We start from the raw sequence: 21468 nt of genomic DNA on the forward strand, positions 1-21468 counted from the left end.
AATGTTTCTGGGTCCTAGAGAAGCCAAAAAGGAAATCCAGAAAAGTTAAGTTCAGAGAATAAATTAAAGAGGTTGCAGCTCAGAAGGAAGTGTGCTAACAGAAGCTGGTCCTTCTCAGGTTCATCGGTGGTAGAGGTGAGGCTGGAATAACCTCAGACCAGGGGCCCTACCTTGGTGCCCATTTGAGTGATGCAACAGGATATGAAAGGGCAAACGGGGAGCAGTAACCCTAGTCTTACTACCTTACTAGGCACCTGTTTACTTTTCAGCCCTTCCAAGACTTTCCCGGGGGCAGCCCCCTCCTCTCCCTGGGACAGCTCCCAGAATGACATTGGTAAGATAACACGGGCTGAGAGGAGGGGTGGAGGGTAGCCTAAAATTAGTCCCCTGGAACAAGTTAGCCTAGGAGCCGAGGCCTAGCCTTTCTGCTGGGTTGTTAACAGTGGGAAAGCAGAGCCCCGCCTGCTCCAGCCTGGAGCAGGAGGGGTTCCCTGCAGAGGGGCTACCTGCAGAGTGGCCAACAAGCCCTGAATGCTTCACAGAGGGGCAGTGGCAGTGACCCCAGCTCACAGCAGCCTCAGCCTGAAGTCCGGTAAGTATGTGGACATAAGACACAAATCGGTCATAGAAAAGTGATCCTGGTTGTTACTATTGGGTCTGGGACATGGGAGCACTTAGGAGGAGGGATATTATATGGGCTTTCTGTCTTGTTGTTCCCAGAAAGTGTGTCCACCTGCGCCCTCTGCTCTATAGACCCCCACTTCTTAAAGGCATCTGTAGTTATACAATTCACAGAGGGTAAAGGTTTGTCTGTGTCCTTACATTGCGTTGCAAGTTTGTGGGGGGAGGTGCAGCAGAGTGGGTTTAAAACCAGAAATTCAGAGCTCCTCAGGGAGAAAGGAGAAAGGTAAGGCTGAAAAGCAGTTTATTGATGCCTGAAGGAGTGTTCTGGGTCCCACAGAAACCAGCCACTGTCCTATAGGAGTTCTTAACCTAGATTCCTAGACCCCAAGAAGGACTTAGATAAAATATGAAGGACTCAGAAACAGAAGAGTTAACAGGTTTTTTTCCCTGCTAACCCCTAAACTGTAACTGAAATTTACTATTTCTTTTAAGGATTAAGGCAGTAAATGGCAGTACTATTACCAGTTCCTGTAACTTGGTAACAAGAAGAAATCAAAGACATTTCATATCATATTACAGTGTGACAGAGATCTTGAAATGTCATTTACACTCATTGCAACTTAGAAATTATTAGATCTTGTTATTTAATGAGTTATAAAGAAGGCCTATTACTGTGTCACGCAGTTTTAAAATATTTTGATAGCAGTATTTTAATAAAATTGGTGTCCTTTAATTCTAAGTACATTTTATCTGCTAAAGTGTAATGACAGGTATCCACAGACTTCACCAGGGACAAAATTACCAAAAAAAGGTTTAAAAGCCCCGAACTTTTAGGAATCAGAAAATGGCTTTCGGTACACCGCAGCTACACACAATAACATTTTGATCAATAAATTATAGTAAGGTGAAGACAGACAATAGACTAGCTGCATTTTCTTGTCCGCATCTAATATAAGCAGCATTCACTCAAGTTCCAAAGCCTCAGGAAGCGCTTCTTTGATCTCCTTTGGGAGGTTCATTATGTGCGTTTTGCTATGGTCTCACGAACAACCTAGGTGAAAGCTTCAGTATTCCTCTCCACTGCTTCCTGCTTTCTTCATCTAATTAGATCTGAGTCACCAAAATAAAATAAGAAGAGAGCCAGGTGTGGTGGTGCACACCTGTAATCCCAGCATTTGGGAGGCTGAGGCAGGAGGATTGCCCTGAGTTCAAGGCCAGCCTGGGCTACATAGTAAGTTCAAGGTTAGCCTGAACTATACAGCAAAACCCTGTCTCAAAAAAAAAAAAAAAAAAAAGCCCCAAACAAACAAAATATAAAATAGGAACAATAGAATTCCTGTTGACTGTAAGTGAAATGATTTGTATAGGAATCTTTCATTACCAGATTCCATAACATTCAGCACGACACTCAAAAGGTGAGCATCCTGGGAGCTGCAGTGTAACTCTGCTTGAAACAAGGGGAAGGATGTGTTTCTGTTTTTTATGGTGAAACAGAAAGAACAGGATAGCCAGTAGGGAACCTGTGTTCTATGTCTGGCTCTGGTACTGCCTTCATGTATGTCACCTGGAAAACCCCTCACTTTCCACCACACAAAAAATGAGGATATCATTCCCTACCATACTACATTAAAGAGCTTTGAAATGCACAAAATTATAAATGTGCTTTGGGTTCTGGAAAATGAGATATATGATAGTTATAGCCATGTGACCTTAACAAAGTAGCTGTTACCCCTCTCAGACTTGGTTTCCCCATCTCTAAATTGAGGGTATTATATTAAATTATCTACAAATTCTATTCCAGCTGAAGTTATAGGACATTGAGTAAGGTGCAAAAGTCATAGAAATTCAAGGCCTAAGTGTTGATTATCATAGTAAAAATAGTTATTGAGAAATATGTTCAGGTACTACTCTAAAAATTGCTACATATTGGTATATCCAATCCTAACAACACTCCAAGGTAGGCACTATTATCCTGTCTTTAAAGATGAAGCAATAGGCACAGGGAGATTAAGTAATGTATCCTAGATTGCACAGTTACTAAATGGTAGAGCTGCAATTGAAGTAGGCAGGCAGTGGTTTAACACTATACCATATGGCATTTCCATCTGCAGTGGGGGAAAAACAGACCAATAGAGGAGTTATAATATAGTATGATGACTCCTATAATATAATAAGAGCACAGATTCTGAAGGAACTAACTCTCCAGAGGGAAATATATTTGGCAGAAGGAAGCACAAGGTACAGAGAAAACCACCATTTTCTTATCACTGGATTACGGAATATAAATAGAAAATTAATAGTAAGTGACACGGGAGTGACTGGCTGGATCTGTGAGCTTACCTAAATCATCTGAGCTATGCCCTGAAAGAGGGGAACTATTTAGGGATTTAAAATAGTAGAATGGTGCAGACCAGAATTATATTTTTAAATCATCACTTTAGCCACAATATGGAGACAATACTGAAAAGGGAAACTAGCTAGAAAACTGTTATAACTGTTGAGGCAAAAACAAAATGATGAGAATCTAGATAAAGTACTGCCAATGTATATGGGCTTGAAGAGGATGGATGCTGTTTCTATAAAGTAAAATCCAAAAGAATTAATAAGCGAAACAAGAGGTAAGGGGACTGAGATGGGTGCTGGCATTTTAGTTTGGTTGGCCTTTATAGATGATGACAAACTTACATACAGATTAAGTTTGCTGCTACCGCTGCTCTCAGTGGTTTGATATTTCTGATCTTGAAGTACCTGCAGAATCTCAGAAGAGAGCTGGGGGCCTCAAAATATCAGAATAAAGGCGAGAGTGAAAGTTCTGGGACTGGAGCAAAGACAGTGGAGATGAGAACAGGGTGAACATATATATTCCAAGGCAGAATGCGTGAGGAGAAAAATCGGGTGAGAGTGCTGGGAAGGAAGATGAAGGAGTTTGTAGGAAGGAGTGGTCAGGACAGATGTCCCAGAAAAGTCAGCAATAGAAAGATCAGACCAAGAAATATTCACTGAACTTAGCCATTTCGATACACTTTTTAAGAGCTTTCTTAGAATGACTGAGGGTGAGTAGAGGCAGACTGCAGAGACTAAAATAAATGGAAAATGGGAAAGGAGGTAGTAGCTAATTTGATACATTTGGTAAAGGATGGAAAGATGGCCTCCTATGCACACCCTGAAGGCTGAAGCTGGAGGATCAAGTTTAGCCTAGGTTGGGCAATTTAGGACTTAGTGAGACCCTATTTCAGAATAGAAAATGTAAAAGGGGCTGGGGATCTAGCTCATTGTGAAAGTTCTGGGTTTATTGCCCAGTGCCACAAAAAAGGGGAAAGATGGAGAGAAAGGTAGCTATAGAAGTGAAACAAATGACTATAGAAAGTTTGTTTTAATTTCTAAAATAATTGAGGAGGATAAGCCAGAGTGAGGATGTTGAAGGTACAAACAGAGACGCTTACCTTTGAAGATCTCATGGATGGGTAGTTTTCTTTCTACTATCAACCTCATGAAACACGGACTATCATTTCTGTCTGGTAGATGAGAAAAGTAAGTCAGTAAAAGGGAAATGACTTGCCCAAGCTTACTCATTAGGAACTGAGGGATGATGAGCTGTAAACCTGGATGTAGTTAATTTCACAAACCTTACTGCCACTGTACCTCAAGAATGAATCAATAAGAGGTCCGTATATGGTGCCGATGCTGACCATCTGAGAAGAGCTTAAAGTTGAGGGTGACCCCACCCACCTCAAAAATTTCTCTCTATGAAGTGAGCACCTGAGGTCTCTGGCTCACAAAGAGGGGTGGGGGTAGACAGTCAATAAAAGGAGGTATGTGGCTGTGAGATCGTGGCTGTGAGATCTTGGCTGCAGATATGGGAGAGTACGGAGATCTGAGTTTTGAAAAACCTGCCAGCCCACCCTGACAACACGGCAGCATGAGATGGGTGAACTCCATTTTGGAGAACTAGAACAAGGTTAGTAAAATCAGTCGATAAATCGGGTCAGCTATCGAGTCGTGAGTGATTTTGTGGGCCTGAGGATTACGAGGAGAGAGGAGTTGAGGTTGGAGTCAAGGTTTCAGGCTGGATTTTGCAGAGAATGGGAAAAAGCTTGAGCCATAAGAATGGTGGAGCAGTAGGTTATGATGTAATCAGTATGAGGACACTGGCAATCTGGGGGGCTCCTGGCTCAGAGTCTTTCTGGGGAAAAGCCAGTTACACCAGAGAGGACAACTGGTTTTGGAAACTTCAGTTGTGTCCTGATACTTGTTTGCCTTCATTTTACTTGAAGTGTGCTCTTTGTAATGCACCTTCTCATTTAATCAGAAAATGACATTCAACACCCACTTTCTGATTACCTCTGTTCATGAAGCCTGGGTCTGAGACTGAGAGAAAGCTACAGAAAACTCAAAAGAAGGGGATTTGATGAGATTTGAGAACATGTGGAGAACATGAACTTCACCTAAAAGGGAGAGACCAGGAGCTGAGGGTCTGCCCCACGAAATAGATGCTAGAATGCTCAGGGATACAAGCTTGACACTATAAACCACCTTTTTATTGGCCTAGCAACTGCCAAACTTAAGCCACCTCATTAATCCACATATACTAACCTGAGTAAAATGGATCTACTAAATCTTCAGCCATGATGTAGGCTCTATTGGAGGTAAAGGAATGCAAGATAAATAGAGTTCTCACCCTGGTGTTTATACTGTCATGGAGCATGGATCTGTGAAAATGCACTGAAAGCTCACAGCTGAAATCTAGTTGTGATTTTTTTTTTAGAATCCTCAGGCAGGAAGAAATCAGGAAAGGCATCCCAGAAGTAAGTCTGAAGGGCAGGTAGAACAGTAGCTGAGAAAGCACTAAGGTGTGAAGAGGCCTCACCTGCTTTGACAGTTGTCCTGGGGCCTGAAATAGGATAGCAGAATGAGAAGTAGGAGACCCATGGATGAGTACCCTGATGGTGATGGGCAGGGGACAAAAGGTTCGAGAAGAAGATAGCATTCCAGATATCTTCAGTATCTCTCCCTTCTTTTGTCACCCACAGATCTGGCATACCATCCTCCTCATAATGAGAATAGTCGTGTTCCAGTCAGCCGAGATGAACCTCATGGACATCACCAAGATCCTCTCCCTCCTGCAGCCCGAAGAGGAGGAGGACACTGACACAGGGGAGAAGCAGGCTCTTAATCAAGCAGTATACGACAATGACTCCTATACCTTGGATCAGCTTCTATGCCAAGAGCGCTACAAACGATTCATTAACAGCAGGAGTGGCTGGGGTGTTCCTGGGACACCTTTGCGCTTGGCTGCTTCTTATGGCCACTTGAGCTGTTTGCAGGTCCTGCTAGCACATGGTGCTGATGTTGACAGCTTGGATGTCAAAGCACAGACACCGCTTTTCACCGCTGTCAGTCATGGCCATCTGGACTGTGTGCGTGTGCTTTTGGAGGCTGGGGCCTGTCCTGGTGGTAGCATCTACAACAACTGTTCTCCTGTGCTCACAGCTGCCCGTGACGGTTCTGTTGCCATCTTGCAGGAGCTCCTAGGTCATGGAGCAGAGGCCAACGTCAAGGCTAAACTACCAATGTGGGCATCGAACATAGCTTTATGTTCTGGCCCCCTCTATTTGGCTGCAGTCTATGGCCATCTCGACTGTTTTCGCCTACTTTTGCTCCATGGGGCAGATCCTGATTACAACTGCACCGATAAAGGCCTACTGGCTCACGTTCCCCAGCCCCGCACTCTCCTTGAAGTCTGCCTCCACCACAATTGTGAGCCAGAGTATATCCAGTTGTTAATTGATTTTGGTGCTAACATCTACCTTCCATCCCTCCCTCTGGACATGACCTCAAAAGATGATAAAGGTGTTGCATTGCTGCTACAGGCCAGAGGTGAGTGGTGAGCAAGCCAGCCCCCAAGGATCCTCAGCTTATAGGTCCAAGCATCCCAAATCACTGTTCAAGCCATTTCTATGGGATGAACTGGAGAAAACTTCATCTTCCCCTCTTTCCTTGGGCCCCATTGGAGAAAATGTTACAGACTCCATGTTAGCGAAAGGACCACTAAGATGAGGTGGGTGGGGAGAAGCACTTGCTCAATTTCTGGTCCTGGCTGTTTTTGTGGCCTTGAGCATTCCCATCCTAGGTCTCCAGGCAGCTCCTTTGGTACCATACAGTGGGGGACATTTTTCAGAAGGAAGAGGACATTAGAGCTGTAGCAGCCAGGGTAGGGTGAATGTAGGCTTTGGTGGGAGAATTATATTGAGAAATGCTCCTCCTGACTTATTTCTCCTTGCTGTAGCCACTCCACAGTCGCTCCTATCCCAGGCCCGTTTAGTTATCCGCAGAGCCCTGCACCAGGCCAGCCAACCAGAAGCCATCGACCAGCTGGATATTCCCTCCATGTTGATTAGCTACCTCAAACATCAACTATAATTCTGAAGTATTCCTAGAAGCCCATGATGCCTCCAAGAACCACTTGAAGACCTAGGTAGCTGAAGAACACTACAGCTCTACCACCTCAGGAGCTGCTCTCCCATAGTATCCTCCATAATAAAACCCTCAACAAAATAAGTTCTGGTGGCTACTGTGTCTGGGGTGGAGGTGGAGGTTCACTGGGGGAAAGGTGTCTGCCTGACCATGAAAGAATGGTACTTGGCTTGCATCTGACAGGTGCAAGCCACTGTAAAATCAAGAGAAAACCAACCCTATGTCTATACCTCCCCCATCAAGGTCCCCTATAGAGTTTGGAGCCATGTTGCCCTGGAAGCAAGATCGTGAAGAATCCAAGTGGGTCCCCATCCCCATGCCTTTTTACTTCTCCAGCTGTTACAAGACACCATTTCTGGAGCTGTCACTTTATCTCTTATTACTTTGAGTCAAATGACCAAGGAGCTTCTCATGTATTCACACATTAAACTATAGACTGCATTTCTACCAGTCCATTTTATAGTCAAGATCAATGGGAAAACAATCAACCAAATATTTATAACAGGGAGTTTAATGCAAACAAAAATTTGGTTACATAGGTGATAGGCTGAGAATCCAACCAGCACAAAGCTTCGAAGCTTTGCCCAGAGATTAATGAGAGCAAGAAGCTAATATCACCCCTAGGCTAGAGGAGGAATGGGGGAGATATTTCCAGAATTTGGGGTCAAGAATCACCTGATGGGAAGTGTAATCCATGATAGCTAGACCCATAGACAAGACATATTGCCCAAAGCAGAAGAAAGGAAGAAATACACTGTTCTTTCCCTTATTTTTGCCTTCTAGTTTGTTTTTGATACCTTTTTGGGAAAACTTGAAGTCAACTAATTTTAGAGCCTGGAAAACAGCCTACAGAGGTCAGACCCCTTGTCATCTAGGGCAAAGCAGGGGGAAGACAAAGAATGGAGGGACAGTGGATGGATGTTGTATGACCTGAGCCATGAGCTGGAATCACACAGCAATACTCGAAACATGCCAGCAGGAGAAACCATAGAAGAGATACAGCATAGTCACTGACTGATGCAAAAAGGCAGAAGATAAGGATTTTAGAGTCTCCATTTGTTCTCCCTTTCCATCAGTGCTCTCCATTGCTTGAACCAAGCCAGAAGGTAGTTGAAATGGAAAACTAGAAAAGGCAGCCTACAGGTTAAGGCACCCTATGATATGGAGAAGAGCAATGGATGGAGATAAACAGACTATGGGCCCAGATCTATGCACCTTTCTTAAAAAAAATACTAAATCTTTATCCTTCCACAAGAGCTTCATGTATTTCCTTTGTGCATCTATGAGTGAGGATCTGAGTAAGTAGTGAGAGAGAGATGACCCGAAAAGGTGGAGGAGGACAGTGCCGTAGAATCAGTTCCCAGGAAGCACTTTAGATGTTTAGAGGTCCTCCTGGGTGGTGCCTTGATGGCCCCTTAAATCATGCTCTCCTATCATGACAAAAGGGAAGCAGGGCATGGGATCTTAACTGACTTGTCTCTCTCCTCTGCCAACCCCCTACTCTCCCTACTCACTAGTTCCTGATACTTTAGCAAGGAAGGCAAATAAATACTAGACATTTGCAAGATCCTGCCCAATCAGCTTCCATATTTTCATTCTTGGGTAGTATGGAGACCAGTGAAACTGTTTATCTCCAGCAATCATGAGAGTTGAATTAAGTGTAAACAGAGTTTACCAACAGAGGCTTCATATAAGGCACGCTAAGCTCTCTTCTGACTTTCTTTCAGGCTGGGTTCCTGAGGGATGATTTGTCCAGGACCAAAGCCCCAACCTTCCCCACTATCCCTATAGAAAAGGCCTTTTGGGATTAGGAGTCAACCCCAACCGGCCCATCTGCTACAGGCTTGTGGGAAAGCATACCCTTCAGTAGGGTCCAGTCATGGTGGCCTCCCCTGTAGCATTTGGAACACAGATTTTTTGACCTATAAAAGTACATGAACATTTCAAATGGCTGCATTTGAAGATGTTATAGAGTGAACCAAGTATTGAGCAAAGAGGAAAGACTGAAACAACCCCATTTTCTACATGAGGGAAATGACAACTCAACGAACTTCAGTGCCCATTTTATTGGTGGCCCAGCTCTCTAAATTACTCCAAACGTATTTTTTCAGGTGCCTATGTTGCTAGTGGGCAAAGATCTCCTCAAGGTCTAGTACCTTAGTCCTTTACCATCTCCAGCCTCACTATTCTTATCTAGACATTGGGCTATAGGTGAGAGTGCATCTGAAAGTCTGGTGATGAATATTCCAAGGTCACTTTTTCTAGGAGGTATGAAGAGGAAGCAGAGGTGAAATTACAGTTCCTGGAGTGAAATCTTTCCCTTAGCTTTTTTGCCTTTGTTGGCATTGAGCCCAACTGAGAGGCTAGTATTCCCACTCCCTTTCCCTCCCACCCTGTCCCCAGCCATAGCCATAGCCATAGCTCTCATGAAGTCTAAGTCTTAACCACTTCAAGTGAGTGCAAGGCTCGTTCTTTTCCTCTCTTTTTGCTCCCTCCTGAACTTCCTTTCCCTTCTTCCTTCTCATCCTCTCTTTTGCCTCTGTCTTTTCTCTTTCTGCAGTGGTGATGAACCTATGGCACATGTGCTGCAGCGGGTATGCAGAGCCCTCTCTGTTGGCACACAAGCCAAGTCACCCCAGCAGCTGAGCACTGGATATTCAGATTTAATTGCAGTGTTGGCAATTTGCAATGAAAAAGTGGGTTTTGGCTTTCAGTTTGGGCACTCGGTCTCCAAAAGGTTTGCCATTATTGTGCTAGAGTTTTAACCTGGTATCCTCCAAAATTCATGTGAGGTAGAGACTCTGAGAAGCTATTAAGTTATAAGGGCTTCTTCCTTATCAACAGGATCAGTACCCTTATAAAAGAATTTCTAGTGAGCTCCCTTTTCCTCCTTTTGCCATGTGTGGACACAGAGCAGACACCATCAATGAGGAATGAGTTTTCACCAGACACAAAATCTTGATCTTGAACTTCCCAGCCTCCTAAACTGTGAGCAATAAATTTCTCTTGTTCATAAATTACCTAGTGCAAGTAGACTAAAATACCTCCCTTTCTTTCTCCCTAACACTGTCATGAGCTTGAGTCTTGGTTCTACATTGCAGATGCTACTGACCAGTCTATACTCTCTCTTGTAATGGGAAATTTGTTTTGTTTTATTCAGAAATATGGCGCCCAAACACTAGTTCCAAAATGAAAAATAGTCCATGAGATTGCAAAACCCAAAGATATCCCCTTTACCTGCTAAAATGTTTGAAAATCTGATGGAAGAGGTGGTATTTGATCTTGGTTGACCGGATATTATTTATCAGAGATGAATTAAAAGGTACTGAGGGGCAGGTATTGAGTAAAAGCATAGAATTGGGAAAACACGGGGTGTTTTGAGCAACAGTCTAGTTGGGCTCCAGTTTGGTGTATTTCAATGGGAACTAGGCTAGCTACTAGACTGAAGAGAATGGCAAATATCCTAGTTCTTTGGAAATGAAGGTTTTTAGCTCTTAGCATGGGACACGCTGAGTCATAGGAATGACTTACTGAAGCATATGGAGAATGTGTTCCCTGATTCCCATGGCAAATCTCATATCATTAAACATTCTCTTGTGGATACAGGGCAATTTACATACTCATCATTCCAATTACTTCATAGAATAACCCAGTTCAGTAGGTAGAAGTTTCTGTACAGATGCAGGTAATAGCCCCAGGTACTGAGAATGGGTAAAGGGAACTGTGATAAGGATGCCCCTATGGGAGCATCAGAGCTTTCCCTGTCCCTATCAGGTGCCCTGACTCCCCTATATCAAAACTATAATGGGATTTCATTTTTTATCCCTTCCCTGATGAAACCCTACATCTATACAGTTAGGTCTGAAATCATCTGCTTCATTCTGTGTTATGGCTTGTGTTTAGATGTTTCCTCAGCCTCATGCAGTCATAGGTGGGGCTTTTTCAGAGGTAGCTGGATCTACAGTGTGTGATGCTGGAATGGATTCATGGTACAATCCTAGGATCAAGGGCACTAGGATTAAGGGTATGAGTGCTACCCACTCTAAGTAGCCTGGATAAGATATAAGCGATAGAAAGAGCTACGGTCAACTCATTATTTTTGCTAACTTCTGCCCATCATGAACTGTTTCTCCTCCATAATGCCTGTCTGCCACACCACCCTGCCTTGGAGCTGACTGATTATGGACTGAAATCTCTATAAACTGTGAGCTAAATAAACCTTTCCTTCTTCAGCTTTGGGTGCCAGGTATTTTGTCTCAGCAATGAAAAAAGTAATCAAGACATTCTGGTATCCTCTGACTTCTGTTCACCTACAATTACAGAAGACATTAGCTTCCAGCCACTAGCCTGCTTGCAAGCTCCTACTCTGCCAGACTTTATATAGGCTCTTCATCCCAGTAGAAAAGCAGCAACTGGGATAATGGCAGTATTGGGTCCAGTGACCACTTCAATGTCCTGGCCTGTAGTTCCTTCATCTCCTTGATTCTTACAGTACCACCCACTCTCTATTTTTGCACTCCTCACCTAAAGATGCAGAACCTCTATATAGTTAGAATTGCCTGCTTTTCTAGAAGTTACATTTCTGGAACCCTAGGGTTTGATCGTAGAATTTCCCACTCTATCATTCAAAAAATATTGAGTACTAACTTCTATGTTAGGCACTGAATTTCAGGCAACATATGAATCCTAGTCTCCATTCTCCCTCTCTTTTTTCTTCTTCTTTCCTGTCCACCTTCATAATTTTTTTTAAAAAAATTAAGTGATTGTGGTGGATTGACAACTGGTAGTCAACTTATACCACCCAGCTGAACTGAGTAAGCGTGGTGCTGGGTGTGGGAGGCCCACCTGGGGATTGTTGCCAGCAGCATAAGAGGCACAACTGGAGAAGAAGAAGGCTGTTGTGAGCTGGTAGAAGCTGTAAGGAGCTGATGGTTCTTTTGGAGGAGCTTGTCATGCTGGCTTTCCTGATGAGCTTGGGACCTTGTTGGCACTGAGAATGGCTTTGGTTCATTTTGGTGGAGCTCTGGTCCTCACTTTGAGCATCTCTTCCTGGCTCTGAAGGGGAAGATGGTGCACTGCTCAGTGTCCAGGAGAAGCTTGTCACATTGGCTTTCCTGAAGGGAACTTGGGTTTCCTCATAATCTGAGGAGACTGGCACCTCACTGTTGCTGAGGATGTCTGTGGTACTTTTTGGGGGAGCTCTGGTTCTTACTTTGAGCCTCACTTCCTGGCTCCAGTTCAGATCCCTCAGCCTGCTAGCACAGATCCTTCATCCCACTGGCACAGACTTTCTAGCTTCCACCACTGACCTTTGGGCCTTCCCAGCATACATCCATGAAACAGGCCTTTATGAGACATTGTCATGGGCTCTAGGCTTCCAGCTGGACTTGTGGGAGGCACTGTTATGAGCTCTAAGTCTTCAACTTGACTCATGCACGACATTATCATGGGATCCAGGCCCTCAGCTGGATTCTTTGGTTGTTAGTATGTGGACAGATTTCCTGTACTCTTTTTGTATATGAGTCTTTGGGTGACTATTACATATAATCTTATAAAATGTGTATCCTGTATTATATTGTTCACCTTGCAAGAAGCCCCAGACCAGAGCAGTGATATATAAAAATATACATACTCTGGCTTTAATTTGATGTTTCTATATATGTACACATTCTGTAATGTTTAAATCAGGTTCATCTAACCTAGCTCCTCAAACATTTATCATTTATTTATAGGGCAAATATTCAAAACCAAATTTTCTAGATTTTCAAAATACACAGTATATTAGCATTCGCTATAGTCACCCTACTGTGCAATAAAACATCAGAACTTATTTTTCTAATATAACCATAATTTAGTGCTCATTGATCAACTTCTCCCTCTTCCTTCCTCTCCTTTACTTTCTCCAGCCTATTATAACCAACATTCTAATTTCCATTTGTATGAGATAAACTTTTTTGGATTCCACATATGAATGATATTATTGAATAATTATCTTACTGTACCTGGGTTATTTTACTTAGCATAATGATCTCCAGGTCCATCCATATGGTCAGAGATGACAGGATTTCATTTTTTATGGTTGAATAGTATTTTGTTGTACATATGTACCACGTTTTTTATCCATTCATTAATTCACTCTGTGTTCAATTATTTCAACCTCTTAAACAGCAGCATACTAAGTTGTACTAAGCCAATATCCTGTCCTAAGCCTGTACTGATGAATATCATAAAATAACTAGTCACTATAGAAATATAAAGAGTGGAGAGTAGAACAATTGTTTCCAGAGGCAAACTGGGAGTTGTAACTAAAAAACTAAATTTCAAGTATCTCACCATAAAAAAATTAAAGATAAGTGAGATGAATACATTAATTAGTTTGGTTGAACATTGCCACCTTGTACACATGTATCAAAATATTACAGTGTACCTCATAAATATATACAATTATGATTTGTCAATCAAAAACAATACTAATAATACTGTTTTTAAAAGTAATATAAGAATTACTTTCTGTCAAGGCAATGTGCTCAGTAATTTTTTTACATGGAATAAATCATTTAATTCAACAGCTTGGTCTTAGTAATGCCCCACTGTAAAAATGACGAAATAGGTACACTGAGGTAAGTTATTTGTTCAAGATCTTATAGCTAAGAAGTACGATCTCAGGAAAAGTACAAAATAGGGTGGTTGTACATTCCTAGGTAACAGTCTACCTGGACTTCTATCAACTACCCATGCTTTTCAGTAGCTATTTCAAATGTTGCCCCAAATTAACAAGCTTTCTTGACACTTTTTCTCTATCAACTGAGGATTTTGCCTTCTACCTCCCAGAGCAAGTAGAAATCATTAGGCATAATATTTAAAATCTTTCATAACAAAAACCCCTCCTGAATCCAACTATGCCTCCCTCTTATCTTGGCCCCTCCTCTTAGGTAAGAGTAACTCATCTGCAGGCACTCAGGATTCCATCCGCTACCTTCATCCATTGCTACCCACCATCATTTATCCCTTCTCCCATATCTTCTACTTGATTATTTTCCTCTCAACACATAAACAAACTTGCATCCTACTATCTTATAAAACTAAAAATGAAACCCAGGGCCCCTACTAGCCACTACCTTTTTGCAGTCAAACTGCGTGAACAAGGAGACTGCATACATTCTCCCTTTCCTCACTGTACTAGTCACTTTCTCCCCACTAGGAAAAAAATACCCAAAACTCACAACTTAAGGGGAGAACTTTATTGTGGTTCATGGTTTCAGTTGATTCAGTCTCTGATCAGCTGTGTCCAAGGAAGAAACAACATGGCAGGTAGGATGACGAAGGCAAGCTGTTCACTGCATGCCAACCAGGTAGCAGAGAGAGAAGGGAGGAACTAACCCTTCCATGTCATGCTCCTGGTGATCAGCCATTTCTGATTCAGCCCAACCCACTGAATGTGAGACTATTGCAGGACATTTTAGATGTGAAATGTAACATTTCTCCCCTGGCTCCATAAAGACTCATATTCATGTCATTATGCAAAATGCATTTAGTTCATCACTAATAGTTGCCAAAGTCTTAGTTCCAGCATTACTGAAAAGTCCAAAGCCAAAGTCTTTAAAACTCAAGGAAAATTATTAGCTTTCTGTCTCTGTAAAAATGAAAAAGAAGGGCTGGGGTTATAGCTCAGTGGCACAGTGCCTGCCTGACAAGTGAGAGGTCCTGAGTTTGATTCCCAGCACAAAAAAAAAAAAAAACAAAGAATGTCAAGTACTACCAACATATAATGGCACAGGGTAAACATAGCCGTTACAAAAGAGAAGAATACGGGAAAACACAGAAACTGTATGAAAACAAAACCAAAACCTAGCAGGGCAAACATTAAATTTTAAGCTGTATGTCCATCATCCAGGGCAAGCTGGGATGAGATGTAGGCTCCAAAGAACTTGGGAAGCCTGCCTCTATCATCTTGCTGGTTTAAACCCATATTGCCTCTCTCTGGGCTAACTCTGTTCTCTGCTGACAGCTTTCCTGAGAAAATATTCCACATTCCTCGTATCTCCAAATTACTAGTGTCTCCACTGTACTTCTGGCTTCACTCTCACAGCTTCACACACTGTTCTCTCATAGGAACTGTAATCCAGTAACTTATTTTTCACAGTCTTCTTCTCCTATTAGGCCTTGTTGTGAATTTAGGTGGAATCCTCCATGAGCCCAAAACTTTTGCAGTCTGCATATCGAAAACCAGCACCATGTAGATGACCCCAGTCAGCTGCCAGTTTAAGAAGTAGCTGGATCCCCATAGACAATGGACTTGTTGGACCTCTGCTTGTCTGGTTGGCTGAACTCAAGGAAACACTTCTCTAGGCACTCTTCAATGAGCAGATGTCCCAGGGACTCTTTTCTCAAAATCTACGGTTTTGCAACCTGAGCCTGTGATGGCTGGGGTCTTGATGATTTCTGAGTTGCCCTCAAAGCATTTTTCTTCAGGTCCTTGTACAAAGTACTTGGCTTCCTTATAATGCTAATCTTTTCATCAACTATGCTCTCCTTTGCTCCAGCCTTGCGGGAACTTCCTTTCCGGTGAAACTGCAAACTCTTCAAATGATTGAGCTCTGCTGTTTGTTCGTGATTCTCTCTGTAGATCTGGCTAAAAGTAGGCAACAGTATATGGCACAGCCTCACCACTGAGCTGCCCTAAAGTTTCCTCTACCAGATTCATTAATCTTCCACCCTCAACCTCAGTCTCCTGGAAAGTCTCAGGACAAGGACAAAATGTAGACAAATTTTCTGCCATAGCATAGCACATATGGTATCTTGTCCAGCTGCCAATGGAGTCCTTGCCTTAACTTAAACTCGCTGACCTTTACTGTCCATATTCCTCTCAGCATTCTAGTGTTCTGAGCTTTGACTAGTATCACACATAAAGCACGGCTCACAATATTCTAGGAATTCTCTACTCTGCATCTCCAAACATTTCCAAACTCCTGCAAACCACTTCAAAAACTTCTAAACCACATGGTCAGGTACACTCACAGCCACAACTGCACTCTCAGTACCAATTTCTGTATTGATTACATTCTGTTCCTGGGACAAAATAACAAACACCCACAATTTAAAGGAGGACGGGTTTATTTTGGCTGACAGGTTCAGTATATTCAGCCTATGATCCAATGGTTGTTCCAAGACAGAAAGAGCATGGCAGACGGCATGGTGGAGGGAAGCTCTTCACTGAATAGTGACCATGAAGCACAGAGATGGGATGATGTGGAATACACCTTTCCAGGTCACAACCTCTAGTGACTTGCCCCTTTCAACCAAGTCCCACCTCTGAATGTGACTTTTGCAGGACATTTTAGATCAAAGCGTAACATTCAGAGACCATTCTCTTAACATCCCACTGCAATCTGGTATATACCCTCATATATGCTCCAAACTAGCCTTACCTACATTACTAGTAAATTGCTAGATCCATAGCCAATGGCATATTTTTACCTTTACCTTGGTGAACCTCTGGGAAACATCTGACACATACAAGTTTGGCAACGCTATTTTTCATAACCTCGGTACCTTCTTTGGCTTCTGGGAGAACTGGATCGCCTGACTCTGGTCTCATCTTGCCAATCCTTCCCTCTGAGGGCTTTGTGTGTTCCTATTTTTTTCAGCGTCCATTTCCTTCATGATAATGGAAGCTTCCTAGGGGTTAAGAGATAGTGAACAAAGTATACAGGTAAATATATATGGTATGTCAGATAGTGGTAAATATCATGGAGAAAAACAGAGCATTCCAGGCACGGAGAACAGAAAGTGGAAAGGCCCCCAGGTGGTAATATGCTAGGATGTTAGAGAAACAACATGACAGCCAGAGCAACTGAAGCAAAGTACATACTGTGTATATTTACCTATATATTTTGTTTCCTATCTCTTAGCCCACAGGGAGCTTCCATTATTATGATCGAAACAAGCAGTGAAAAAATGATAATATAAATAGATAAGTAACAATAAGAAATAATATCACAGGAGGTGGTAAATGCAAGGGATAGGAAAAGAAAAGGCCAATTAAAGAATTGGAACGTGAAGGGCATGGAAATAGTGATTGCTATTTTATGACATTCCAGGCAATGTCACACTGAGCATGACTTTTCAGCAAACACCTAAAGGAAGTGAAGTTCAAACCATGCCTATATATATGAGGACAAACATCACTGACAGAGGAAACAGCAAATACAAAGGTCCTCAGGTTGAGTTTTTGACATACAAAACACTCAGAATGTCCTAAACAGAATATGTTTTCCAAATCCTGTTTGTATGCTCCTCAGTTCTATGGACAGAAACACCGTCCAATCGTCCCTTGCCTCGCAGGACATTGTCTGATGAGTTGTGTTACTCCTACACTAGACTAGCCGCCCTTGAGGACAGAAGAGTCTAGCTCACCATTCTAGGTACTGAATGCAGTATGCAACAGCTGGCACGGCAGAAGTGTTCGGTGAGTGGCAACATCACACTTCACTGATAGATGCTGGCACTTCAGCTTGATATTAGACCTGAAAATGTCTCACTTCACTTTGATCAGCAAACATATGCTCGGCACTGCATTTGTGCCAAGCCCTCTGCTGGGTGCTGAGGATATAAAGATGAACAAAAAACTCTTCTCTGGGAAACTCAGTACAGGCCTGCACCATCAAAAGGAATCACAGGTTCAAGTGTGCTTATGCTAAAAATGATTTCAAAGTCTTATTATGAGTTCCATAATTTTGAAGATCTGTATATTGGATCTGTATATAGGAGACTAATAATAAAAATAATGATAATGACAGCTAACATTTATCAAGAGCCTTGTGTGCACTAGCCTCTGCGCTACTTTATAAAGAATACTCACTGATTATTATCACAACACTGTGGCTTATGACATAGTAGTATTACTATCTTCATTTTGTAGACGAAAAATAACCGAGACTAGGAGTGGTGAATTAAACTGTTCACATCACATTGCTCCTAAGAGGATGGGTTAGTATAGCAGCCCAGGCAGTCTGATATACAGCCACTACACTGTACTACTTCCATGGGAAGGATGAACTTGCTTAGTTGACCCTCAACTTACCCAGGAAGTCACGGCCTTTTACATTTTGGCCTCAGATGTATCTTTCTAGTACTGCATAATATTAAGTTCTTCCTTTCCCCACTACACAAGTAACCACAGCCACCCTGAATCCTAGCATTTACCCAAAGTATCATACCCTCTCATACTGATGGGCTTTGGCTTGAGAAGGAATCCTTCCCATTTCTGACTTGATTCAATCATCAAGGCCATTCTCTACAGAACTTTTCTCTGATGCCCCTTACCACCTGGGAAGAACTCTTTTCATCTGCAGTGTTATAGCACACCTTTGCCAGGCCTCTGGTTTAGCTTTCAGCTCTTGTCAGAACTCTCTTTACGTCCCCCAAGAAGGTTACTACAGTGCCTAATACCTATCTTTAGGCCGAGCATAGAGAAGGTGCCCATGGAATATTTGGTGAAAAAAGAATCAAGCATTGTAATCATGTGCCCTCATTTGTGTAAATGAGTTTATGGAGTTTCCTTCACACAACTTGCACTTTCTGCTTGTCGCTGTAGCCATAGATACTGGGTAGCAAGGGGTTTATCTCCATTTTTGAGATAAAAAAAAAATCTAAGAAAGAATTCCTGCTCCCCACTATCAACCCCTGTCCTGGCCAAGTAACTCGATTGAGTGTCAGTCATCACGTGGCATGGGGGCCTTCGTGGACTCCTCTGAGAGAATGTATTTTAAGCTGCACGTTACCTACAAGAATTAAGGACCTGTACTCTCCCTCTCCCTCCCCCTCCCCCTTAGTGTGTAAACATCTGCATGCATGAGAACACACATGTACATACACTCTTCACACCACCTCTTTCCACATTCTCACATCTGAGACTGCCCTGGCCTTTTGTTTCCCTGGACTGTGGATTTGGAAATCATTTATTGAAAGGAACAGCTAGTGTTTTATTTATTGGCCAATTTTGCATGCATATATCTGGTAATCAGAACAACTAATATAAAGACAACAATATGCATATAACAACCATTGTTGAATTCCTATCATCTTGTTTAGTTAAACTCTGTATCATTTATAATTTTTTCTTTTATTTTTAGTTTTATTCTCTTTAATGGTTTGATCAATCTTGCATTCTTACATCTGTTAATCTGAGCAACTCCACTGAAGATAAAAATATGTAATATAACTACCAATGTTAGCTCCTACCATTTTGTTCTGAAACCCTGCACCATTCTTATTGGTTTTGCTTTGTTTTGTTTTTGTCTATGTTATTGGTATTTTGCTATTGTTCTTTTATTATTATTATTCTGTTTAAAATAAAAACAATGGTCTGAGTGAAATGTGAGCAGCTAACAAGTGACCGAAGGCACAAGACAGCAAGAAAGCTTACGATAAAGGTGCTGGAAAGGAGAATATACTTTCAGATTAGGCCCAATAATGAGAATCAGGACTTTGCCAAGCAGAAAAACAGAATCTACCAATCCCGATGTGGAAACTAAAGATAGGGAGAAAGAAGTTACAAAAAAATCTCATTCCCACACATTTATTTAAACCTAGGAATAGGATAAGGGTGTAACATTCAATGCTCATTTTTATGGATATACATAATGTCAAAAAAGGCCATGGAACATAGTAGAATATTAGAGGAAGAACTGGGTTGAGCTGATAGAATTTACCTCCTTGTAGAGATGGGATGATAAAATGGCCCAAGTCTCACAGCAGTTCCAGGTGCAGCAAATCCAATCCTCGCATCCATGTCAGTTCCTGTGTTCCACACATGCAGAGGCTGCAGTCAACCTCTTACCAGTTCAGCAGCAGACAGGACCCAGGAGAGCAGTCTGAATACTCCTTCAGTGAAAAAAATGACTCACATTGCTTTCTAATCCTTCCCTCTCTTCTCAAGCTTAATCCATTCCCTTTCCCCCTTTAAAACATTCAAAGAGTTTTAATACTGGGCCTTCCTGATATTCTTGAGCTAGTGTACAACTGGATTCTTTGTTGCCTCAGATCACCTGGTCCTGGCAGCCACTAATGACACTTAATTTCTTTAAGCTAGAGACTCAAACCCAGCTGGCCCCATGCCATATCTAGACACAGCAGAAGGCAAGGTTAGTACAGGCCTCATCTCATTGTCCTCAGCCTGACCTCCCATTAGGGCCCAAATAAGACTCTTAATATCCAGACTTTTCAGGGAAAGGGATCTGCACAAAGCTCTGCTCACACAATTAAGGGGGACGGTGTGCTCCAGAGACATTAGGTATCCCCTACATGTTGCCTTGAAAGTAGGAAACTTGGGTAAGAATCAAACTGCGAAAACTGTTATCTGCCCACAGAAGAAAAGTGAAAGCAGCCTTGGAGCATAATCCCACAGCTCTGGATTCCAAAACTGGTCCTGTCACTGGTGGTCTGGCTACTTGTCTTAGTTACTTTTCTCATTGCTGAGACAAATTACCCAACATCCAAGCTAAAGGAGGAAAGTTTTATTGTAACTCACAATTTGTGGAGGCTTCAGTCCATAGTTGGCTGGCTCCAAGGCAGGGTGGCATGGCAGATGGACATCACAGAGGAGAAACAGTTCATAGTGTGGCAGGCAGAAGGCAGCAAAGCAGCAAAATAGCAGCAACAGGAAACAAGCCAGACTTTATATTTCATCCAGGCTGCCAAGCCATTGATTGGTACTACATAAACCCAGGGTGGGCACCCATAATGCCAGCATCACACCCTTAATCCCAGGATCACATCCTTAGTCCCACTATCAGGCACCCTCTATCTAGCCACCTCCGAAATACCCCCATCAACGACCACGGGAGGCTTTGGGGAGAAATCTAGATACAAGCCATAACAGTACCCTTGTTAAAGCACTTTCTCTTCTATAGGCAGCTGTGGGCCCATCAGTAACAGGTGCAAGTTGACCTCTATGGTGCCCTTCCTGGTGTGTCGGAGGTGGTCAAAGGTAAGACCCAGGCACCACAGCTGGCTTTCCCAGAAGTTGAGCACCTCCTCTGAGTGGCCTGGAGTGCTAACCACTTGGCCCTGCTTCCACACCTAAGCATGAGCCAGCCAGGGTGCCAAGGGGCTCTGCAATCCCTCCAGCCTCCTCAACCTCTCTGCCCCACTTCTCTACGTCTGTCTCTGGGGATAAACTTCTAGATGGCAGCCAGAGAACAGTAGCCGGGGAAATAGAAGTGCCCGTCCAAAGAACGAAACAGAGCTCCGGCGACCCAGAGAATCCCATCCGGGCTGAGCCCTCCCCTTGAGCGGGCAACGTAGCCACGCCGCTACCCGCCCAGCGTAAGGGCGGGAGGGTAGAGCCCCAGCAAGAGGTTCCGCGCC

General features: G+C 42.8%; 1 protein-coding gene and 1 long non-coding RNA gene across 3 annotated transcripts; one reads left to right on the forward strand and one right to left on the reverse strand.

Moving 5' to 3' along the window:
* Positions 1 to 402: 402 nt before the first annotated feature.
* Asb12 (ankyrin repeat and SOCS box containing 12) lies at positions 403 to 7182 on the forward strand. Of its 2 annotated transcripts, none has more exons than XM_005401554.1 (3): positions 403 to 592; positions 5655 to 6501; positions 6911 to 7182. In XM_005401554.1, exons 2-3 carry the CDS (start codon positions 5679 to 5681, stop codon positions 7042 to 7044), a joined length of 957 nt encoding a protein of 318 aa, XP_005401611.1. In that variant the 5' UTR covers positions 403 to 592; positions 5655 to 5678; the 3' UTR covers positions 7045 to 7182. The 2 variants fall into 2 exon arrangements, with proteins under 2 accessions (XP_005401611.1, XP_005401612.1); XM_005401555.2 differs by lacking the exon at positions 403 to 592 and adding an exon at positions 4446 to 4582.
* LOC102004472 lies at positions 4068 to 20669 on the reverse strand. The gene is made up of 4 exons (XR_263611.2): positions 20630 to 20669; positions 19812 to 19983; positions 16651 to 16776; positions 4068 to 4139 (listed from the first exon to the last, which is right to left on the reverse strand). It is a non-coding gene; the product is annotated as an uncharacterized LOC102004472 (long non-coding RNA).
* Positions 20670 to 21468: the final 799 nt, after the last annotated feature.

The sequence above is a fragment of the Chinchilla lanigera genome, unplaced genomic scaffold, assembly GCF_000276665.1.
Source record: "Chinchilla lanigera isolate Chin_1 unplaced genomic scaffold, ChiLan1.0 scaffold00074, whole genome shotgun sequence".
Taxonomy (NCBI): Eukaryota; Metazoa; Chordata; class Mammalia; order Rodentia; family Chinchillidae; genus Chinchilla; species Chinchilla lanigera.